The 21280-nt window shown below is 46.5% G+C and overlaps 2 protein-coding genes across 2 annotated transcripts; both read left to right on the plus strand.

The window, feature by feature from the left end:
* Positions 1-7350: 7350 nt before the first annotated feature.
* On the plus strand, positions 7351-8601 carry LOC101774468. The gene has a single exon (XM_004966441.2). The coding sequence runs from the start codon at positions 7490-7492 to the stop codon at positions 8357-8359; it is 870 nt and encodes a 289-aa protein (XP_004966498.1). The 5' UTR covers positions 7351-7489; the 3' UTR covers positions 8360-8601.
* Positions 8602-17641: 9040 nt separating this feature from the next.
* On the plus strand, positions 17642-18662 carry LOC101774866. The gene has a single exon (XM_004966442.2). The coding sequence runs from the start codon at positions 17690-17692 to the stop codon at positions 18560-18562; it is 873 nt and encodes a 290-aa protein (XP_004966499.1). The 5' UTR covers positions 17642-17689; the 3' UTR covers positions 18563-18662.
* Positions 18663-21280: the final 2618 nt, after the last annotated feature.

Raw genomic sequence — 21280 nt, forward strand, 5'->3', positions numbered from 1 at the left:
TCGCTGGCAACCGTGCTTATCAAAACCATCACAGCGCACTTAGTGAGGTCGAATCCGGCTTTTCTTGCTTTAGGCTCTTCGGTAATTTGATGCAAACTTTCTAACAAGAGTTTGGGAGGAAGCTTCAACTGTTGTTTCATCTTCACATCAAACAAGACGATCCCAAGTCATTTCATCGTTTTTACATCCTTAGTCAGTAGTCAGTTAAACAAAATGTATTCCCATGTTCAGGATTATGTCTACAGAGGGAGGATACAACAATTAGTTTTTGAGCATGTGTGAAGTTATGAATTTTGAAAAGGCTACTGTAGTTGACATTTGCAACTTTATTGACCTGACTTATCAGAAACCAAATAGAAACATGCTGTGAAATTTTTGCCCTTGTTAACACATTAATTAGCTAAGCAAGTACTAGTACTTGAACCATCCCATTTCCAGCACCACACACGTATTTTGTATCAAGTTACACAGAGAAGCCATGATTTCATAAAACATGGTCCGCAGAAATGTATGTGGCATGATACCGAACCCTTCAGTTTTGCTGTTCATGTCCTTCTTCAGCCAGCTTTGCCCTTTCTGTGAGCATAGATTCATTAAACAGCTTCAAAGTTGTCTTGCTTTTATGGTTGGAGTTTGGTATTCTTAATGCTGTATTTTATTTTCTGAATTTAAAGAGTACACAAGTATGATGAATTATCTCAGATATCTTTAGACATCAGAGGTTATACCCCAAATATTCTAGCATCATAATTTGGCCATATTTTCACACGTCACAACTCACGAGCATAACCAAGTTTGCTGTCTGTAGGTGTAGGGTTTTCTACAGAGCTAAGCAGGACGGTGCTGTGCTCTTGGTAATAGTCTATTTTATTTTGTCAATTCCCCCTCTACACTGTATCTTGGTTTCTTGAATACAAGCTAAGTAAGTGCAATTCTTTCAGGGTTTGCGCCATCCTTGGGATGTGCATGATGGTCACTCACATAGTCATGGGCATGAACATGAGATATTAGCATCTGATCCCTTGTCTCCACTTTAGCTCCTGTTGTTAATGAATCTGAAAAAGGTGCTGTTGATTGATTACATGAATTCCCAATAATTTTAAATGTTACATTTGATGGTTTTTATTTCTCCTGACATCATATTTCTTTTCATAACGTTTTGATGCATTATACTATGTTGCCGCGTATCTAACTTTGTCACTGGTAGTGAGAAAAAAACACACCTATCATGTGCTGGGATTTCATAATCATTTTCATGTCATCATTATATATAGGGTGTCTTAACTGGTAAGGTTCTCACTTCATGAAATGTAGTGTGTTTCATTTAGAGGTACCAACTGGTTGATATTTTCCACTTGTCAACTAATTCTTTTTGCGGTAGTTGATTAGCTTAGTTCATTCTTCATTGTGTAAACATTCTTTGTTATTCCTTTTTGAAATGGACCTGCAATACCTGATCTTGCAGTGGAGTGTGGCTCTTAATTCCCAGCTGTCTATATGTACTGTTTTTGCTCACATCAGGCGTGTTTGAGTTATACTTTCTAGCACCGATGTATACAGTGGGTCTACTATGCTGGTCTGATTAAAGAAAAAGAAGAACGAAGCAAATGTCATTCTGTTCAGGCATCGTCGCCTTCTCATTAAGTTCACTACTACTTGCAGCTGACGGTGATTCAATGCTTGGCATGTTCCAATTCCAACCAAAGTTTCAGTTAACAAATTCTGCCACCCTGCATGTTGTTTGCGAGTTGTTTAGCACAAACTGGCTTCCTGACGACTGTGCTTATGTATTTGATTTCAAGCTTCAGTTGATAACCTGATCTATGTTGTGGGAAAGAATCCGGTGCTTGTTGCTGTTCCTTGTGATCAGTACTTGTTTGTCGCCTATAAGAAAACACAATCAGCTTCATCTTTTTGTGCCCATAGCGTGCACTCTGTAGGCTTAATAGCAGCTCAAATCGAGAAGAGGAATGGCAAGTCATGACGTTTCTTTTTTGGTCATGAAGCCAGGTCCGTGTTTTGGCATTCAGATGCAAATTGCATTCAGGCAGTGTGCCGACAAGATGAGCAGATGAGCCCTGGCCAACGCCCAAGAGCAGCCATGACGACTCGACGAGGTCCCCTGCACCCGCCGCCGTCACTACCCGAGAATGGAGTGCTTGAGTCATCCGCCGGCGGCCCAACCCGAACCCCGCCGCAACGAAACGTGTTGGCCGCGGGTCGAAACGAGACGGAGGTGGTGGCGGCGGCGGCCATGGACACCCGGGCGACGCGCAGCGCAGGGAGCGGCGGCCGCGCCGATGGATTGCGCCCCGCGCGCGCGACGGTGATTTCCGCACTGGTTGGAGGTTATCCTATCCGGAGGGAGGTGAGGCGTCAGGGAAAGCGATGGCAGTGGCAGTGAAGAACTGAAACTGCGACGCGACGGCATGGCGGCGGCGGAGGTGTCAGCTGTCCGATGAGGTCCCTCCCGGCCATCAATTCACAAGTCTGTCCACGTACCGATTGCTGCACCGGAAGATGCTGATTGAGCATAGGCAAATCTGCATGCACTACCAACGTACACTAGCTAGTGCTTGTTTAATTCGAAATTCAGATGAAATGCAAACGCTGGCATGCCAAGTTGATGGGCGTGGATGTCTCTTGTCAACGATGGAGCAGCTTGTTGCAGGATTGTAATTGCAGAGGCGGTGCACGCGTATCCATCCAATCCACCCTGCATCGTCCACTTGGCACGCGCGGTGCTGACTGGCCGATCGCTCATCAAGAAGCTAGCTAGCTGCCCGCGTGCGTGCATGGCTGCAATCGAGGTCTCGAGTCGATCTCCATACTACTCCGCCCACGGCCAGCTGTGAAATGCATGCATCATGTACAGTTGTACACTGGCATTCTCGAAAAAAGAAAAGCGGCGTGTAGTAGGCTGACATGCAAACAGGTTTTGCATTATTGGCCTCGCACTGGCAGTATTAGTGACACAAGGCCAAGACTTTGGAATTTGGTAGTACAACACATCTCCAATGGTATAAGTTGATGTGAGTCCTATGTAAACTAGCTCTTCACTCCATGTAGTCTTATACTTATTGCACTGTTTAACTAATAAAAAAATTGATTGAGCTAGCTCTAAGCTAAACCATTGAAGACGTCTTGAGATCGCCGGATCGACCATATCTCGATGCATGATGCATGGCGGCTGCGCGGGACGATCAGAGAAACATGGTCGTAGCTGATCCATGACCACGTTGGAAGCTGGCGTATCGGTATCGATCGTCCTCTGCTACCGAGTGATTCAGAATGCAATCTGCACCACCCGACTGATTGACTGACAATTCTAGGTAGCAGTTGCTTGTTTAATCTGAGATTCAGATGGGCCGGGCCTGGCCGCGCGCGTGCCAAGTATAACGCATTGCTTGGTGGTGCACGCATATCCATAGATCCACTTGGCGGCAGTGCTGGCTGGCCGATCGACGGCCTCCCTCCGTGCATACGCTGCTGCTGCTGCAGTCGAGGTCGAGGCCAGGCCAGCATGCTGTACCACTCCGATCGATCCAGCTGTGCTCGCTGGTCGCTGCCTCGCTCGCGCTCCTGATGGATCCTCGATCCGTGCAAAAAAGTTGGGCTGGCATGCAGTTTTTGAGAAAAATGGGCTGGCATGCAGTGCCACAAGCAAGGCCACGGAACTGAACTTGCTGGCAGTGATTGAAGGTGAATGGCTGAATGCATCCCGATCGATCGTCTAACTGATGCTGATCGATCCCTGAGGCCTGGCGCCACCATCAGAAGCAAGCGGCATGGTTGGTGCAGGCTGCAGCGGCGAATCTGGAACTGGAAATAAACGGCCGGCCATGGCGCCAACCTAGCGAGCAGTGGTCCCTACTACACCTAGCTAGCTAGCTTCCCTGCTGGTGCCACCTGCTGCATCCAACTGCATATCCCAGCAGCGAGCTGCCAACGTACCACAAGTACGTACGACTCAAGGTAAGGTATATACTATGCTGCAACTGCAACTATAATGTATGCAATGATATGCTGCCAGCCGCCTCAGTTAGCTGCTGTGTACGGTGGCGTGGAGATCGGATCGGTCGGAGGTGGACGACGAGTCGACGACAACCCGCACGAGGGGCTGGGGGACCGGCCGGGAATCTCTGTTACTAGTTTATACTACTATAGTTTATAAACAAACAAACTGGACGGAGCCTTCATCTTCATGCATGTCGCCTCATCTGGTTGTGTCTCCCAGTCGATGCGTGCTCCAGTTGATGCCTACGCTACGCATGCATCCGCCCTAAAAAATCATCATGGGCACCCACATCTACACACATACACTACATGCTAGCTACACCTTGCTCTGCTTATCTGTCAACTGTTATCGTCTTGCAATAATGCTACCATATAGCTGCTGTTTTCTTTAATTGTATATGTTCATAATATCTTAGTGCATCCAATTTGTTCATGATCCACGCAGCTAAAGTGTAGCCAGCTAAAATATAAAGACTTTTTTAGCTAGCTAAAGTTTAGCCTTTAGATGGGTAGCCACCCTTCATTTAATTTGGAGGAACAAGTAAGGGCATTTTAGTCTTTTAGCCCGTTCAGCTGGGTTCGACAAGCTAAAGGATAGTTGCCATCCAATTAGCTATTTTGTTAAGTGAGCCAATCAACCTCATTAACATGTAATGATTTTGGTAAGGCGAGCATCAGCTCGCCTCCCCTATATATGTCTGTGTCATAGCTAGCTATAGCCCGTAAAATTCTGCTATACCTAAAACCAAGCATGCGCGTATGAATTCATCATCTTGAAATGGTAATGGTAGATTTTAGGGGGACATAGGGCTCATACGTCGTGTATCCAATGGTGGATGATAGACGGACATACAATGAAAAAGGTACGGTAAACCATCGCTGACAACAAAAAGACACAAAAGTTGGCGAGAGGGTACACACGCTCTTGCACTGGTGTTGGACCCCGGACCTCCATGCCATAGCACACGAAGCCAAGCGAAACAAGTTATGTTCCATGCATGTATCCTGAAAGAACTGGTGATGGAGGGAGTAGCTCACAGTCAGATTGCTGATAGTGGAAATAGTATCTTCAACGACAAGGAATGCGGGCAAAGCTATTGTGATGAGGAAGGACACGGGAGTGAAACAGGTGAGGCTGCTTTAAAAACGTTCAACTAGGTAGTGGAGTACATAGTATAGCGCGCCCAGTTGGAGCGTTGTCGTTGCGTCCGTACATGTCCGAGAGATCGATCCGAGATGATCGAGGAGCTGGCCTCTGGGCGGCGGCATATGGAAATGCAGATGCAAATGCAAATGCAAATGCAGGAGGAGGTAGCTAGCACGAAGCACGAGCGAAGCATCTGCCCACCCGCCGAGAAGTTGCCAACCTCCCCTCGCTCCATCGCCTGTCTTCCTTGCCTCGCGGATCCTGTCTGATGATCTCTCCACAAAACCACACCAATGATCCAGCACACCAATGATACAGCCATGAATTGTTAAACATCGTCTTACTACCACTAATCAGCGATCAATGATATGATGGGTGATCCCCTTGCAAATCCACACGCACGCACTCGCCAAACACAAAGCTTGCAGCCGCACCAGCTGAATTCAATTTAATTATATCCAGTGCATGCCCTAGTGATCTAGTAGTAATATATACTAGCTAATGCATATGATTAGCACACTAGCTAGCTATTGCACAGATCGATCGATCGGTTAAGCAGAGATGTCTTAAACTAACCACCACCACCCTTTAGTTTGGATCGTGAGACGACAGGTCGATGTCTACTGGCAAAGCTAGAGCTCGAGGTAGCCCTAACGTTTATGAAGCGCCAAACTTGCAGCCTTGAGATCTGGACGCGTCGTAGCAAGTAAGCCTGCCGCCCATCTCGGATCATGTCGCCATGGCACCCCTGCAACGCAACGGCGCATGCGGCGCGCGAGCCCAACACCATCTCGTGTCCTGCTGTGCCCCGCCACCCTGCTGCCTCTTCCTTTGCAAGCGCCAAGGGTCAAATACTACAATATTACTGGGCTGGCTACCTTGTTGCTCTCGGCAGCGTCCACTGTACTTCCTGCCTGTGCCTTTTCCTGCCTGTGCCTGATGCCTATTGCCTTCTGCTCTGCACCTAATTTTGGTTCCAATTTTGGAGTCATGACCTCCATGGCTCCCTCCATGGGTGAAAACGGCATCAATTAAATCACAAATAGTTAGGCAAGGTATGCAGAACAGGGATGACATAGACTTCATTTGGTAGAGGAAGGTTTATTTGAATCCATCGGACGTCAAAAGATTAATTAGCTCAATTTTTGTTAGAAGAGTGAAAAAAAAAGAGTACAAAGAAAAAACAGACACCACTTTGGAGACACCATTCAGGTTGTGGCATCTGACAAGCCCAGGGTAAGGCACGAGCTGCAAAAATTGCTGAGTTGCAATTTTCGTTGACAACGGGCAGGACATGTGAGTTGACTTTAACCTTTTGCTTCTCGGAAGTCAAAAGCAAAAAAACTGATACAAACGTGTCTTATTCCTTCCGTTCCAAATTATAGGTCATCTTAGCATTTCAAGATTACTTTTTATTAGCATAGCATAGTATAGTAAACAATATGAATCTAGAAATACTAAAACGAAATATAATCTATTGTTGTCATGCTGTCATGACAAAACAGTGTCTAGTAGCAGGGTAAATAGTTGTGTCGTCAGGGAGGTAGGGAGTCAAATATATATTTCCTTCTGCACTTTCCGAGCCATCGTCCTCAAATCAGAATATCATAGCAAGTGCACATATAATATTTTTAATGTCAAAATCTACATTTTATGAATAGTCATAGCGAAATAAACGTGGACGCAAGGAGTGCCTGATTTTAGTTCCTTCCACGAAGCTTGGTTGGTACTTGGTAGTAGTGTTAGTTAGTTTTCAGGAACATTGTCCTTAATCTTGCATTGCCAAGTTGGCTCGTCTCCGATCTTAATGTTCAACATTTATTTTCTATATAAGGAACAGACAGAGATCGATTTTATTCAGAATTCGGAGATAAATAATACAGAGAAAGTGCTCGAGACAAGTTTTAAAATATGGAGTAGCTGCTGGCCTACTGTCACTCGCTGAACTCGTTCCATGTATGGCGGATCTGCAGCCTGATTTCATTCAGACGATCTGAAATCAGAGAAATACGTAGAAATCAGAGAACGGAAGCCAAGAATGATCCCTCCACACCGTGGCTGCTGCACGCCAGCCACTTGTCAAGTCTGACAACGGCGTGCTCCTGCTGCAAACGCTCAGGTTACAGCGCGTCTACGCTCCACTCGTTTTCAACTGCAGAGCACACATGGCCCCTCCCGCTAGACATGCCAACCAACTCCCCGCCGACGCCATCGATCGAGAGCTACCAGTTGATCGACCTGCATGCTCACCGTGCGCATCCTCGGCGTCTTTATAAACCCTCATCAACGCGCCGCACACGCACAGACACAGACAACAACTCCGGCATGGCGCCCAGCTTCGCTCGCTCCATCTCCTTCCCCCTGAGCCCGTCGAGGTCGTCGTCGTCCAAGCCTGCCCGCATGGCGTCCGCCTACCACGCCCGGTCCGTGAGCCTGCCCTGCCGCTCCCACCCCATCCTCGCGCACCTCCACACCCACATCCGCGCCGTGCGCGCCTGGGCGCAGGACGCCGCCGCCGCCTCCGCCGCCCAGGGCCTCGCGCACGTCGACGCACTCCACGCCGCGCTCGGCGACCTCCTCGACCTCCCCGAGGCGCAGGCCGCGCTCTCCGCCGGCGCCAGCCACGACCGACTCCTCGACGCCTTCCTCCGCCTCGCCGACGCGCACGGCAGCTTCCAGGAGGCCCTCGTCGACCTCAAGCGCGACGTCGCCGAGGCCCTCGCCGCCATCCGCCGCCACGACGGCGCGCGCCTCGCCTCCGCGCTCAGGTCGCAGCGCAGGGCCGGCAAGGAGCTCGCACGCCTCGCCGCCACCGCCAAGGACGGCGCCGCCAGGCCCTCGCGCCTCGGCCTCGGCCTCGGTCTCGGTGGCAGCAGCGCCGCGGAGGTCGAGGTGGCCGGGCTGCTGGCCGAGGCCGCCGCAGCCACGGCGTCCGCGTCGGCCGCTCTGTTCAACACCGTGGCGGCAATGTCGGCCTCGGCCTCGGCCGCGGCGTGCTCCTGCAAGAGGACGGCGGCTCTCATGTGCCTGATCAAGAAGGTGCCGGAGGAAGAGAAGGAGACCATGGCGCTGATGGAGAGGCTGGAGGAGCTGGAGGAGTGCATTGACGACCTGGAGAGCGGCAGCGACAAGGTGTTCAGGAGCCTCGTCCAGACAAGGGTTGCGCTGCTCAACGTCCACACCAACATCTTCTAGCTGCATCCAATCCAATCTCTCCAACTCCAAGCAAAGTCACAACATCTGTTCACCTAGTTAATTATTTAGCAGCCGGAAATTAAGACGAGTGTAACTGTAACTCTGTAAATACCCGAGGTTTTTGTGCAGTTACGTTTGTGTTTCTGGCTGCATATGTACGTAGTATGTGTCTGCGTTCTGATGAAATCTTGTGACATGTAAAGGCCATCTGCAAACCATACGCAAGACCGTACCTATTTTTACTTCGGATTTTGCCGAGGTTTAACTAAGAGTGTGTGTTGTTTGTGATAAGTGGTTTGTAGCCTGAGTGCGTTGTTCAGTGCACGTCTCATCTTCGGAACAAAAAGTGTCTAGTTTAAGGTAGTGTTTGGTTTCTAGGGTCGAAATGGCTTGGGTTGGAGCCAACCCACTTCGATCCATGTTTGGTTGGAGAGGGTGGGGGTTGGATCCAACCTAGTAGAGAAATATTCCTCATAGATCCGGATTCATCCGATCCTTAAAAAAAGAAGGAATCACCCCGACCCACTTGAACGGTGTCTGCAGTCCGTTTCTTCTCGCGCTCGCCCTCCCCGCGTCCACCCGCCCGCCCGACGCCTCCGCCGCCGCCCTCCACTGGCACCGACGGGGAGGTGCGCGGGGTGGGGAGGTACGCCGGGAGAGCTCGAGCCCCGCCGCCGCCGACCGGGCTAGCTCGATGGGGGAGGAGGACCTCTGGCGGCGGGGATGAGGCGGCGCAGGGAGGCGGACCGCCGGCGGCGGGGAGGAGGACTGTCGGCGCAGGGGCTCGGTGGGGAAGGAGGATGGCTTACGGGGAGGAGAGGAGGAAGAAGATGGAAGGGAGGGAAAAAAAAGAGAGGCTGATAGGTGGGCCCCGCGGTTGATAGGTGGGATCCACAACTAACGGTGTTAAATAGACATCCATCCCAACCCTGTCAACCCGATCAACCAAATAAAAAACTGGGTCCAACCTCCAATCAAACAAGAGATGGGTCGGCTCCAACCCAACCACATGGTTCCAAAACCAAATACATGCTAAGTGGTGGTGCTGGATCAATTAACTTTAGTAATGTTACTCTCTCGGCCCATTTACAGTTGACCGATTTACTATACTTTTCAAGGATAAAGGCCCATGTACACAGTTGATTTATTATTTACTTTACTTTCAAGGCTCAAGGCCCATATATACTTTATAAAACTACAGGGAGTCCCTCCAGCAGATTGATTGAATATTTGAGTTTCTCTGGATTGAATGAACTTTGGCAAAGCGACAGATTTGCTCTTGCTGCATTGGCTTCTTCCTTTTCATGTAATTACAAATATCTGCAGAACAAAACATATCTAGGCACGCAACTAAACGATTGCATATTTCAAAAAAGGTGGTGTGATTTAGAAAGGTGTTTTATTTAGAGAGAGAGAGGTATGTCTACACTTCGAGATATTTTGTTGTTTCTCACGTGCATGTGATCAACTATTTAAACCTCAATTAATTTATCATTCTCAGCAATGTAACTACTAATAACAAAAGAACACATCATCATGTGGTGGTTTAAGTAGCATATGGAGGGCACCCGCACCCTGAGAGGTCATTTATAACATTTATTAGAGCATGAAAAAAAATGAAAAGGACAAGATAAATGGGGAACCCCTTGGGGGTGGGGACATGTGCCCCCATAAGTTTTTACCAAACTGGATGTACAACTCTCATGCATATTTGATGAAATAATTCTCAAGAATATCTCTGAAAAATCCTGAAAAAGATGGGTCAGCTCCAACCCAGAAAAGTGGGTCGGCTCCAACCCAACCCACATAGTTCCAAAACCAAATACATGCTAACTGGTGGTGCTGGATCAATCAACTTTAGTACTGTTACTCTCTTGGCCCATTTACAGTTGACCGATTTACTATACTTTTCAAGGATAAAGGCCCATGTACACAGTTGATTTATTATTTACTTTACTTTCAAGGCTCAAGGCCCATATATACTTTATAAAACTATAGGGAGTCCCTCCAGCAGATTGATTGGATATTTGAGTTTCTCTGGATTGAATGAACTTTGGCAAAGCGACGGATTTGCTCTTGCTGCATTGGCTTCTTTCTTTTCATGCTTCCTACTTGTAATTACAAATATCTGCAGAACAAAACATATCTAGGCACGCAACTAAACGATTGCATATTTCAAAAATGGTGGTGTGATTTAGGAAGATGTTTTATTTAGAGAGAGAGGTATGTCTACACTTCGAGATATTTTGTTGTTTCTCACGTGCATGTGATCAACTGTTTAAACCTCAATTAATTTATCATTCTCAGCAACGTAACTACTAATAACAAAAGAACACATCATCATGTGGTGGTTTAAGTAGCATATTGAGGGCACCCGCACCGCTGAGAGGTCATTTATAACATTTATTAGAGCATGAAAAAAATGAAAAGGACAAGATAAACGGGGAACCCCTTAGGGGTGGGGACATGTGCCCCCATAAGTTTTTACCAAACTGGATGTACAACTCTCATGCATATTTGATGAAATAATTCTTAAGAATATCTCTGAAAAATCCTGAAAAAGGACAAATTTCATATTTGGAGAGGAGGAAACACTTTATCATTGTTTTACCTTAATAAGATATCTGGTTACAAGCTATTCCTAGGTGCAATCTAAACTTGATAGAATGACAAAAATATCATACCAAAGAGTCACCTTTTATTCTCTCTCCAACCCTAACAAAGTCTCTCACCAATCAATATAGATGTGAGACACACTGCCATAGGCTTGGTCTCCACAACCAACCATAATACAATACGTAGGTGTGTGGCTAATGAGAAAAATATTCATAGGCTTTCTTCTTTAAACTCACATTCTTCTCAAGATATATTTACATGTTAGGATGCATATGTGGTTCCCCTCTTCTTTAAACTCACATTCTTCTCAAGAACCTACATCGTTGTATTTTATGATCATCTAACTGCTAATGTTAGACCAAAAAGTTCAAATCAAACAAAATTAAAAAAGAGAAAAATTTAGAATTAATAAAAGGTGAAAAAGAGCAAAATCCAACGTTCATTACTTATGTTTTATTAGATGCATAAAAAGGAAATATGAGTCCATAACCAATATGAAATACAATTCTACTCTATTTTTTTTCATCACATCAAAATTAACAAATATCCTATATATATTGTCATTGCTCAAACCTGTCCGGAAGCAACATCACGCCTTAGGGCACAACGAAGAGGGATTAAACCAAAATAATTTTGGAAGATGGATTAAAAACACATGAGCAAAGAAGGAAGATGGCGAGCTGATGAAGATAAAAAGAAGACATATCATGGCCATTTTGTTGACCTGGTGTTTTGGCATTTAGATCTCTATCTTCTTGGCTTTGTGTATAAAGGCGTGTACTACAAGCTGCAGGACAACAAGCCAGATGATGGAGTACCATGCTTGCTGGTGTTAGGATGGTAGTGCCTTTGCAATTTGGAGGAAGCTACAAAAGCCTTGGTGTCTCCTTCGAGTTCGAAATCACAATTGGTATTCCTGCATTGGAGCAAATGTTTAAATCTTTAATAGATATTAAAGAGCTCAGACAGACGAGAAGACTGGACCTCATTATGGATGCTCTTCAACTGCTGTTATTGTGTTTTGTGAAGCGCTTAGTTTCGCGAAGCTTTAGCAATTTGTGTCATACAATTTTAAGACTTGGATTCCTTCAGGCAACATCAACAAAGCTAAGAAGCACTTCCACTCCTAGGGGCATTACTCAGAGTAGATTCTCATGGATAGCTTTATACCTTAGGGTATTTCAAGGAAATTGGTGATCTATTAGATTGTTGTTGTTTGTGTGTGTGGAGGGGTGGGGGTTGCTAAGAAGTGCACTAAGGAATGATTAGCATGAGGAACGTCATTTGATCAGGTGTCCCTCTCCCTTGTCCTGACCACTGTCTATCTCCTCCAAATCACGTTGAAATTCTAGACATTTGTTAATGGTGGTGTATGTTTAGATATATAGTTCTATGCTGTTGTGAGAAGGATTTGTCTTATGTAAAATCTCACACCACTGACTTTGTTTTGGGTCATGCTGAAGCAATCGAGTTGTTTTCTTTATCACCTGCCAAAACTTGAGTCTAAGCAAGCTGAGCTGGTTCTATTGAAGGTTATTATAGTGAAAATCGGGACATCAGTATCCATATAGTAATTGCTTTTGTTATGTTTGGTTATTATCTAATAAAGTTTTTAATGTTTCTGAATTTCCAATCATTTGTTCTGCCAAGAACTATGTGGGATGTTTAGTGTCTAGTGCATGATGATGCATTGATACTTGTTACCCTGAGAAGCCTTCTGTTTCAGGCTGCCTAGTACATGCAACATCACTCTGGCGGTTAGCCAGCTATTTGCAGTCCCTCTGTGAGGAGTGTGGACATTCTTTGGGAGGCTATCATTGCTTCTATGAGGAAAGAATAACAGTTAGCTAAAGCATGTAAGATGACTTAGTGATGCTAAACGGTTGGGAATTAAAAACAAGAGGGATAAAAATAAACTGCTATAAATATAGCATTTACAATAAAAAGATTTACAGTGCAGTAGATCTAGCTGTGCTATTAGCGCGGGCTAACTTGCTAGTTTATTCTAATAAGAAACATATTTGTTGCGAAAGAATCTCTAGGCTAGTAGTTAGAGCACCTAACTAGCATCCAGCAAGCCTGAGTTTGACTCCTATATAAAGAATATGTTGGGGCTTCTCCTACATACTTCGATCAAAAAAAGAAACATATTTCTTGCGAATAACACAGAAGGACAAAGGACAAAAATGCCCGCAATACTAATGTGACATGACAATTTGCGGGGGGGGGGGGGGGGTTGTGACATCACAATTTGCAGCCCACATTTGAGGATACCCTTAAGAAAAAAAATAATATAATCGCGGAAGGCAGATTGAATCTAACATCATCTGTATCGAGTAGTACTCAAATACTACAGACACGTCCAACTTTATTGCAAGAAAAATGAAAGATGTACAGCTTCCGATTAATGTGTCGGATACATATGGGGAAAATGAGACGATTAATAACAACCAATTGGCCTTTCGAAAAAAAAAAGAACAACGGGCATCATGCATTGTGTTGCCGGAAGATGCTCTAGCTAGAAACCCGCATCTTCCATGGATCTCCCGTTGTGATGAGATCGTGGAACACAATGCATCGAGAGGACACGCAGGAATCAGACACGCAATGAGCGCAAGAGGACAAAACAACAAAACAAGGCCCGTACGTGGACGTACAGGAGGATCCGTACGGAGCAGTGGACATGTTGGCGTCCCTCTCGCCGGCCCGGCCGCGCACACGGGCTGTCTTGTCGCCCGTCATCCGATCCCCTCGCGTCCCTCCACGTATACGCTGCTAGCAAGGTCGTCGTCGGCCTGGACCACCGCCTTCCGCCGCGGATCGTGTCGGCCACCGCCCCGACGCGCTCGTGCCTCGCCGGCCGGGGACGAGATGGAGCGGCGACACACACAGCTGGCGCGCGCAGACACGGACACATGCACGCGAATCGAATGAATGCTGCCAAAACGAAGCCGATCCATGTCACTCGCAGCCAAAGGAAGCCATCGATCGATCGATGGAACTCGCTAACGGACAATGCTGTTGCCAAATGCCAACGCCCGATAGATGCCTCGATCGGCGATGGCCGTGGCCACAGCCGGCCGGCACGGGCATGGCCCCATGTCTTTGCTTGCTTGCTAGGGGCGGCATATGGGCATATGGGGCGGCGGGGTCTGGTAGCGTGGCGAGGAGGAAGGAGTTTATGCTGTTTGCAGCCGACCTGACATGTACAGTTTTGCAATTATACATCCCTACTCGCTGCCTTTCCATTAGATGATCATCGTCTCTACACTCTCTTATTACTTGTCAGTTCTAGTACAGATCGACGACACAGCAGCGATATTCCCGTGCTCCTAGCTTGCTCCATCCAACAGCGGCCAAACAAGATTGCACATGTATATGTGCGTCCGTTTTATTTCATGACTCTTTGCAGCATGCTCCACCATAGTTGTGACTTGTGAACTTGCCGACATCGATCACATAGCTTGCGCAATGGACACATATGTTAGCTATGAGTGATATTGCATGTAATTAGGCGAGCAAAGGCATGCACGCTCACTATCTATAGCTCGGCCGGCCATTGAATGAACGTAACAATCATGTGCACTGCTAGCTTCCTCACAAACGCATGGACGCATCAACAATGATACCGTTGCATGCCCTCCTCATCTCCCACGCTAAGCTTAACTACTTAGACAAATGACAGCTATAGCCTTCGGGATTTGAGATGGTTAATTAGTAGTAACCAACAATGTGATAGATAAACTAGTGCCACAGTTAATTACCCAATAATCACTAGCTGGTCACTACTAGTAGTTTAGTAGTAGCAAGCTGACAAACTTGACACTTGGATCCATATGCATGGTTTCCCAAGTGATGTGGTCCTTCCACATGTGGTGTGTGCACGCTCATATGGCACTTGCATTTATCTATTCACCACTGTGTTGTTTGATGCCATCGCTGCCGTTGGGTAATAAAATTTTCAAATACTGTGCTTCCATCATACTAGTTTGGATTAATATATTTTCACGATCTCAAAATGATCGTGATCGAGAGTTTCATTTCATCAGGACTCATGCTGTGTCGATGATTAGGTACTGATCTAGTTACTCGAGTAATCTTCTCTATGAGTGCAACTGGCACATATACCAATGCATATGCTCACATTTTATCTTATCTCTTCGGTGCAAGGATCCCCTTTATGAAATACCTCGCCACTAATACAGTAACAAGATAAAACGTGTCAACAACATTACATCAAGAAACATGAAAAAAAAATTAGAACTTTGTATTTTAATAAAAGATTAGTCCAAATAATTTTCAAAATAAGCTTAGCAAAAATTGAAAAAAATGGAAAATGTTTTGAAGGAACAATGTGCAAATTTTTTTTAGAAATGCTAGGCTAACACTTTCATAAAATATCCCGCCAAAATTTAGCAAAATTTGAAGAAAAAAACTTTTCAAGAAGTTCATCAAAAAAAATTCGCAAAAGTCAGTTGATAATTTTTTCAATAAAAGGTTTGGCCAAAACTATTCAAAATATCCAATAGACATATTTCTATAAAAAAACTCAACGAAAAATTAATAAAAAATTTCTCAAAACTTTCTTTAAGAGACTGAAACATATAGAAGGTAGAGAGAAATGGTAGCTACTAGAACAAAGAAAATAAAGACGGGCTTGAAGAAAGCTCGAGCATGGCTCTTGCTCGACTTGATTCTTGTTGGCAGGCATGGAACCAGTTTGTTAGATTAAATTGGTTTAATTTGTAATGTATAATTCATGGATGTTTTGGGCCAATCTTGAGCCTAGGTTGCCTACAACTTGATTTGATACTCAATGGAAATTTAGGGTCAAACTAAGAAGGCAATTGTAGATCGGAAACAAACCAAACTTTTGCTCAACTCGATCCGATTCTAAACCAGCACGATCCATGCTGTGATGTAGTAGGCATGTCATTTATGCTCCGCCGCAAGGCAAACAACTATTTTGATATATTTTGCAGAAAATTATAACTTATTGTGTCTATTGCACAAATGTAGGACTATTTTGACACCTTTTTACGAAGAACTACAAATTTCTTAAGATGAATGTACTCGTCAGCCTCTATGACATGTAACAAATGGCTCCACGATGTCAACCCCAAATTTGATTAGAAAGTTTGTAGTTTTCTAGAATAAAGTGTCAAAATAATTGTGGCTTTGTGCATATGGGTAAAAGTAGTTATAATTTTACACATGTGTCAAGATTGTTATGGTGTGCGCGTGTGTATATAAATATTTGTACGAGCTATAAGGCTTTGTAGAAAAATAGTTGTAAGTTTTGTTTTATAAAATACTCCTCCCCCCCAAAAAAAAACATTATTTGAAATTTATACTATCCATTTAGGCCCTTACTATTCTCCTTAATTTTCCTGACCATAAAGGATATTGTGGGTTTGCGCCTATGGGTACAAGTAGTTAAAACTTTACATGACATGTGTCAAGATAGGTATGGTGTGTGTGTGTATGTATGTAAATATCTGTAAAAAATAGTTGCATTTTTTTAAAAAAATACTCTTTTGACAAAAAACAATATTTGATAATTGAGCATATCCGTTTAGACCCTATAATTCTCCATAATTTTCCTAACCATAAAGGATATTGTGGAGATACTACGATCGAAGGAGGCATGCGCATATGTAAGATGAAATAATTTGGATGGAGATGGATAAGCACGTTGGGATGCGCTAGCGGCCGGTGGTTGTGCACTTTGGATATGGCCGTTGTGAAATGGGGAACGTGCAAAACATGAGAGAGTTGAGGTAGAGCGGAAATGATGGGTGCCATTGCCTTCCGGACGCCTGTATCGGATAAGGGAAGAACCTGCCGCCATGGATCGGCAGGGCAAGCACGAAACACACTGCACAATATCACTGCAGGCAGCTTCAACAACCATGACCATGATCTTGTTATGTCACAAGAAGCAAGTACCGCGCGGGCAAATCAAAGAATGGATCCATGCATGCACACTGGTCCTTCACCTACAGGACAAGCGGATCCCATGTCATCGCCATGCCGAGGAGGCAGGCAGTGCCATGCGCGCACGCAAGACAGCTCGGCTCGCACGGGCGCGCCCCCTGCCGGGCGTTGCCGCACACGCCGTACCCCGAGCGGCAGGACATGGACGATATGGATCCCGATCCGGCCATCCGCCGTCCGCCGGCGCGTCGCCGTGGAGCCTGATCCGATCTCCATTCTGCCAGAGGACACGCATGGACAGGACCAGACCACCACCCACCACCCCAACACCGACGCAGCAACAGAACAAAATGATTGGCCCTGCTGCTGCCCATCCGGCTCCAGCCTCTGCCTCGCCGCCGACGGCTCGAGGAGACACGCAGGCGCGCACGCACGATCCAGCAGCGCAGGGCAGGCAGCCTCCACGTGTAGCTCCCCATCACTCGAGGGAGGCCGCTGCTGCCATTGCCGGCCACTTGCGTCCCCCCACGCGTCCCCGTCCATCGTGGATCCTGTCACCTCTCCGGCGGCCACGCCCACCAACCACCGCCCACCCACACATCGGCATCTCCACCCCCACGCGCTCTCCCGCAGCTCCAATGTCCACGCGCCTCCGCCTCCGCCTCCGCCTCCGCCTCCGCTTTATATACCCCCTCCTCCCCTCTCCTCATCATCAACAAGCAAGAGCAAAGCAAGGGATCTTCGACAAAGAAGAAGATCCACCAGCCACCAGCAACAATGGCGCCCGCCTTCGGCCGCTCCATCTCCTTCCCCCTCAGCCCGGCGCGCTCCTCCAAGCCCCGCGCCGCCGCGGCGCGCCACGTCCGCTCCGTCAGCCTCCCCTCCTCCCGCGCCCACCCGCTCCTCGCCCACCTCCACAACACCACCCGCGCCGTCCGCGCCTGGGCGGCCGACCCCACCTCCCCCTCCACTGGCCTCGCCCACCTCGACGCGCTCCACGCCGCGCTCGCCGAGTTCCTCCTACTCCCGGAGGCCCACGCCGCGCTCCGGAGCGGCTCCGCCACCGCGGATTGCCTCCTCGACGGCTTCCTCGCCCTCGCCGACGCCCACGGCGCCTTCCAGGAGGCCGTCCTCGACCTCAAGCGCCACGCCGCCGACGCCCAGGCCGCGCTCCGGAGGCGCGACGCCGCCAGGCTCGCCTCCGCGGTGCGCGCCCAGCGCCACGCCGAGAAGGACCTCGCCCGCCTCGCCTCCTCCGTGCGCAACGCCGCCAAGTTCCCGCAGCTCGCCGGATCCTCCGCCACCCTCGCCGAGGTCGAGGTCTCCGGCGTGCTCGCCGAGGCCGTGGCCGCCATCGCGTCGGCCTCCGCTGCCGTGTTCTCGGCCGTCGAGTCCGTCTCGTCGGCCGCGACCACCGCCGTCGCGTCTTCGTCCAAGAAGCCAGCGAGCCTCATCTCTCTGGTCACGAGGAGCAGCAAGGCGGCTGCTGCCTCCTCCGACGAGGACAAGGAGATGGCGGCGCTCGACAGGTTGGAAGGACTCGACGAATGCATCGCCAACATGGAAGCCGGGAGTGACAAGGTGTTCAGGAGCATCCTGCAAACCAGGGTCGCACTCCTAAACATCCACACCCAAACATTGCTGATATAATTTGGACAACACAAACAGTCCAAATTAACTATTGACCCAATGCAAGTGTACATACAAATTCAACGAATTATTAGAGCAAAAAAGCTCTTGTTCGGCTCTATATCGTCTCTCTCTGTGTCCATCTTACTTCTTGCATGCCCAAAATTTGAAATGCATCTTCTGTCATACATTATATCGTTAAAAACGCATTTCATCACTCGTTACGGGCGTGGTGCTCACAAGATATCAAATAGAACGGTCATCGTTTCATATACCCTATCTATCTCCCTTTAATTTCAACAATGTAATGCTGATTGGATTGCATCATAATCTCTTGATATGATTATGAGCAAGGATGAACTCTCTTAATAATGCACATGAATTATCAAGTTATGATCTCTGCGATGTCACTATTCTTAAATCAAACCATCACTGACTCCGATCTGGATCTAGATCAAGTTCGAGTTCCTGAAACAACGATGCACATTCGAACGAGAGACAAAACTGATCGATGCACCACTATTCTATTGAATATTGCCTAAGATCTCCGACATTGAGCACTAAATAAAGGGGTGGCCACTGAGTCGGTCCTTGGACACGATGCACAAGCATAGCTATATATATGCATATATAGCTATACCTCTAAGCCTCTAGTTGATGATTTTTGTAAAGAAAACTGCTTAAACATATATTTGGATCAAATGACTTGTTCCACCTTTCTTTTTCCATCAGTATTTTATACACATTCATCTTAAAAACCATGCTTTATTTTTTTTGTTAGGGCTAAGCAAATAAACTTATGAACCTTTTACTCCCTTTCTATTTCTTTGATACGATGACCAATATATTGTTCCCCCAATTTTTTGTGTCTGTTTTCAATATATTCTTCGTTTTCCCATACTTTTTATTTAATGGGTGTGGTCGACGATTTTAGCACTCATTAGTATATTTTCTCTAGCGTCCCACCATTTTTGTAGTACAATCCGTACCTTATTTTTGCTGGTTTATCAAACTACCAAAAAAGGTAGCTGCACGAATTTGTGTACTTTAATAACAAAGATATGATATAAAACTTTGATCACTTGCAAAGAAACCATTGGCAAATGGTTTGAGTCCCATAGTCTGTGGGGCAACCAAATAATTCTCATCAATTTAACAAATCCCGTCAAAATAAAGAAAGATAGTTGGTACTAAAAACTAAAACTGAAACAATGAAAAAAATAATTTGTACTAAAACTAAACTAAAATAATAAACCCAAAAGATAAGGATCATCTCAAAGCAGATTAGTAAGATTCTAGCTTGTACACACACTAGTATATTGTTTGATGGCAGCTACCCCATTCGTGCAAATTTGTCGTCCTAGCTAGAATAAAATCTCTCTGAAATACGGTGGTTAGCTCCATCTTAATTTTTGGTGATTATGATCGAATAGCTAAGATACTCTCTTATCGTCTTGAACAACCAAAATTAATGGACAGGTACAGAAATATGATTAATGCAAACATACACCTACTAGCTAGCTCGCTTATCAATTGAGCACGTGAAAGGAATTGGTGCTTATAGTCTAAGAGAGGGAGGGGTGAATTAGGCAATCTAAAACCTTAACATATAGCTTCCACTGCTTATTCACAAAACATAAACTAGATCATGCTATCAAGATGTGCAACTATGGTTGACCTAGCGGGAAACCCTCATTCCAAAACAAGTTTTGCAACCTAGAGCCAACCTTAGCAAGATACTACACTAAGAAAGTAAAGGCACACAAGTTGCAAGTGTGAAATGCGGAAACGTAAGAGGTGAGGATGAGGGGAAGCAAACTCTTGGCACGATGATTTATCCTGTGGTATCGGTAGGCACTAAGCCACCACTAGTCCATGTTGTTGAAGCACTCTGCTTCCCGGTCACCAAGTCTCTTCTGGGACACCCCTTGACTTGCCACAAAGGGGACACTAAGGCTCACGCCAAGTTTCCCGGTCACCTTGATGCCATCTCCACTAAGGAGCTTCTCCATGAAGGAAGGGGATCTCCACGTCCCCCGCACACGGTCGTCAATGCTGCTCCACACCAAGCCAGAGGAGCGAAGACTTACCGACGAGCCACCAAGGCTCCAAGGTGCCAGCACACCTTGTACAACTGTGGTTCACTCCTAGAACCGATCACACACCTTACACTCTATCTTTCTCTAGGCCTATCCTAGCACTAATCACTCTCCTAAGCTTGTGCTAAGCCTTTGATAAATCACTTAAGCACTTTTAGTGGCTTGGATGTGTTCTTGATGAGTCTTGATCTCCAATGGACTTATGGACACTCCAGCTACATCAAATGAGCGAGTAGAGGGGGTATAAATAGCCCAAGGCATCAAAGATCCGTTGCTCCAATGGCTAGTTAAAGTGTACCATCGGATATTCCGATGGTCAGTTTTGGCATGCATCGGAATATCCGGTGCAACTAGCCGTTGGCCTTCCCGTGTCCAAGTTCTTCACTGACACATCCAAAATTCATCCGACGCTTCATTTGATGGTACCGTTGGATCATCCGGTGATGATGATTTTCTAGCCAAAACCTTTTTGGAACTTTCAAAAGAAAATATGTTTCGTCCGACGGTCATTCTCACAAGGCATCGGAACATCCGGTGCTATAGGGTTTGCTCTGCCTCCTCTGCGAATTGCTCCGACGCTTGTAAAATACCCACTGTCAGATCATCCGATGATCTTGACTAAAACAACTCCCTGCGCATT

Source organism: Setaria italica, chromosome IV (genome assembly GCF_000263155.2).
Source record: "Setaria italica strain Yugu1 chromosome IV, Setaria_italica_v2.0, whole genome shotgun sequence".
NCBI classification, from domain to species: domain Eukaryota; kingdom Viridiplantae; phylum Streptophyta; class Magnoliopsida; order Poales; family Poaceae; genus Setaria; species Setaria italica.

Bases quoted from the DNA above. Each gene is read 5' to 3' on its own strand.
- LOC101774468 (XM_004966441.2), top strand. From the start codon at position 7,490: ATGGCGCCCAGCTTCGCTCGCTCCATCTCCTTCCCCCTGAGCCCGTCG.
- LOC101774866 (XM_004966442.2), top strand. From the start codon at position 17,690: ATGGCGCCCGCCTTCGGCCGCTCCATCTCCTTCCCCCTCAGCCCGGCG.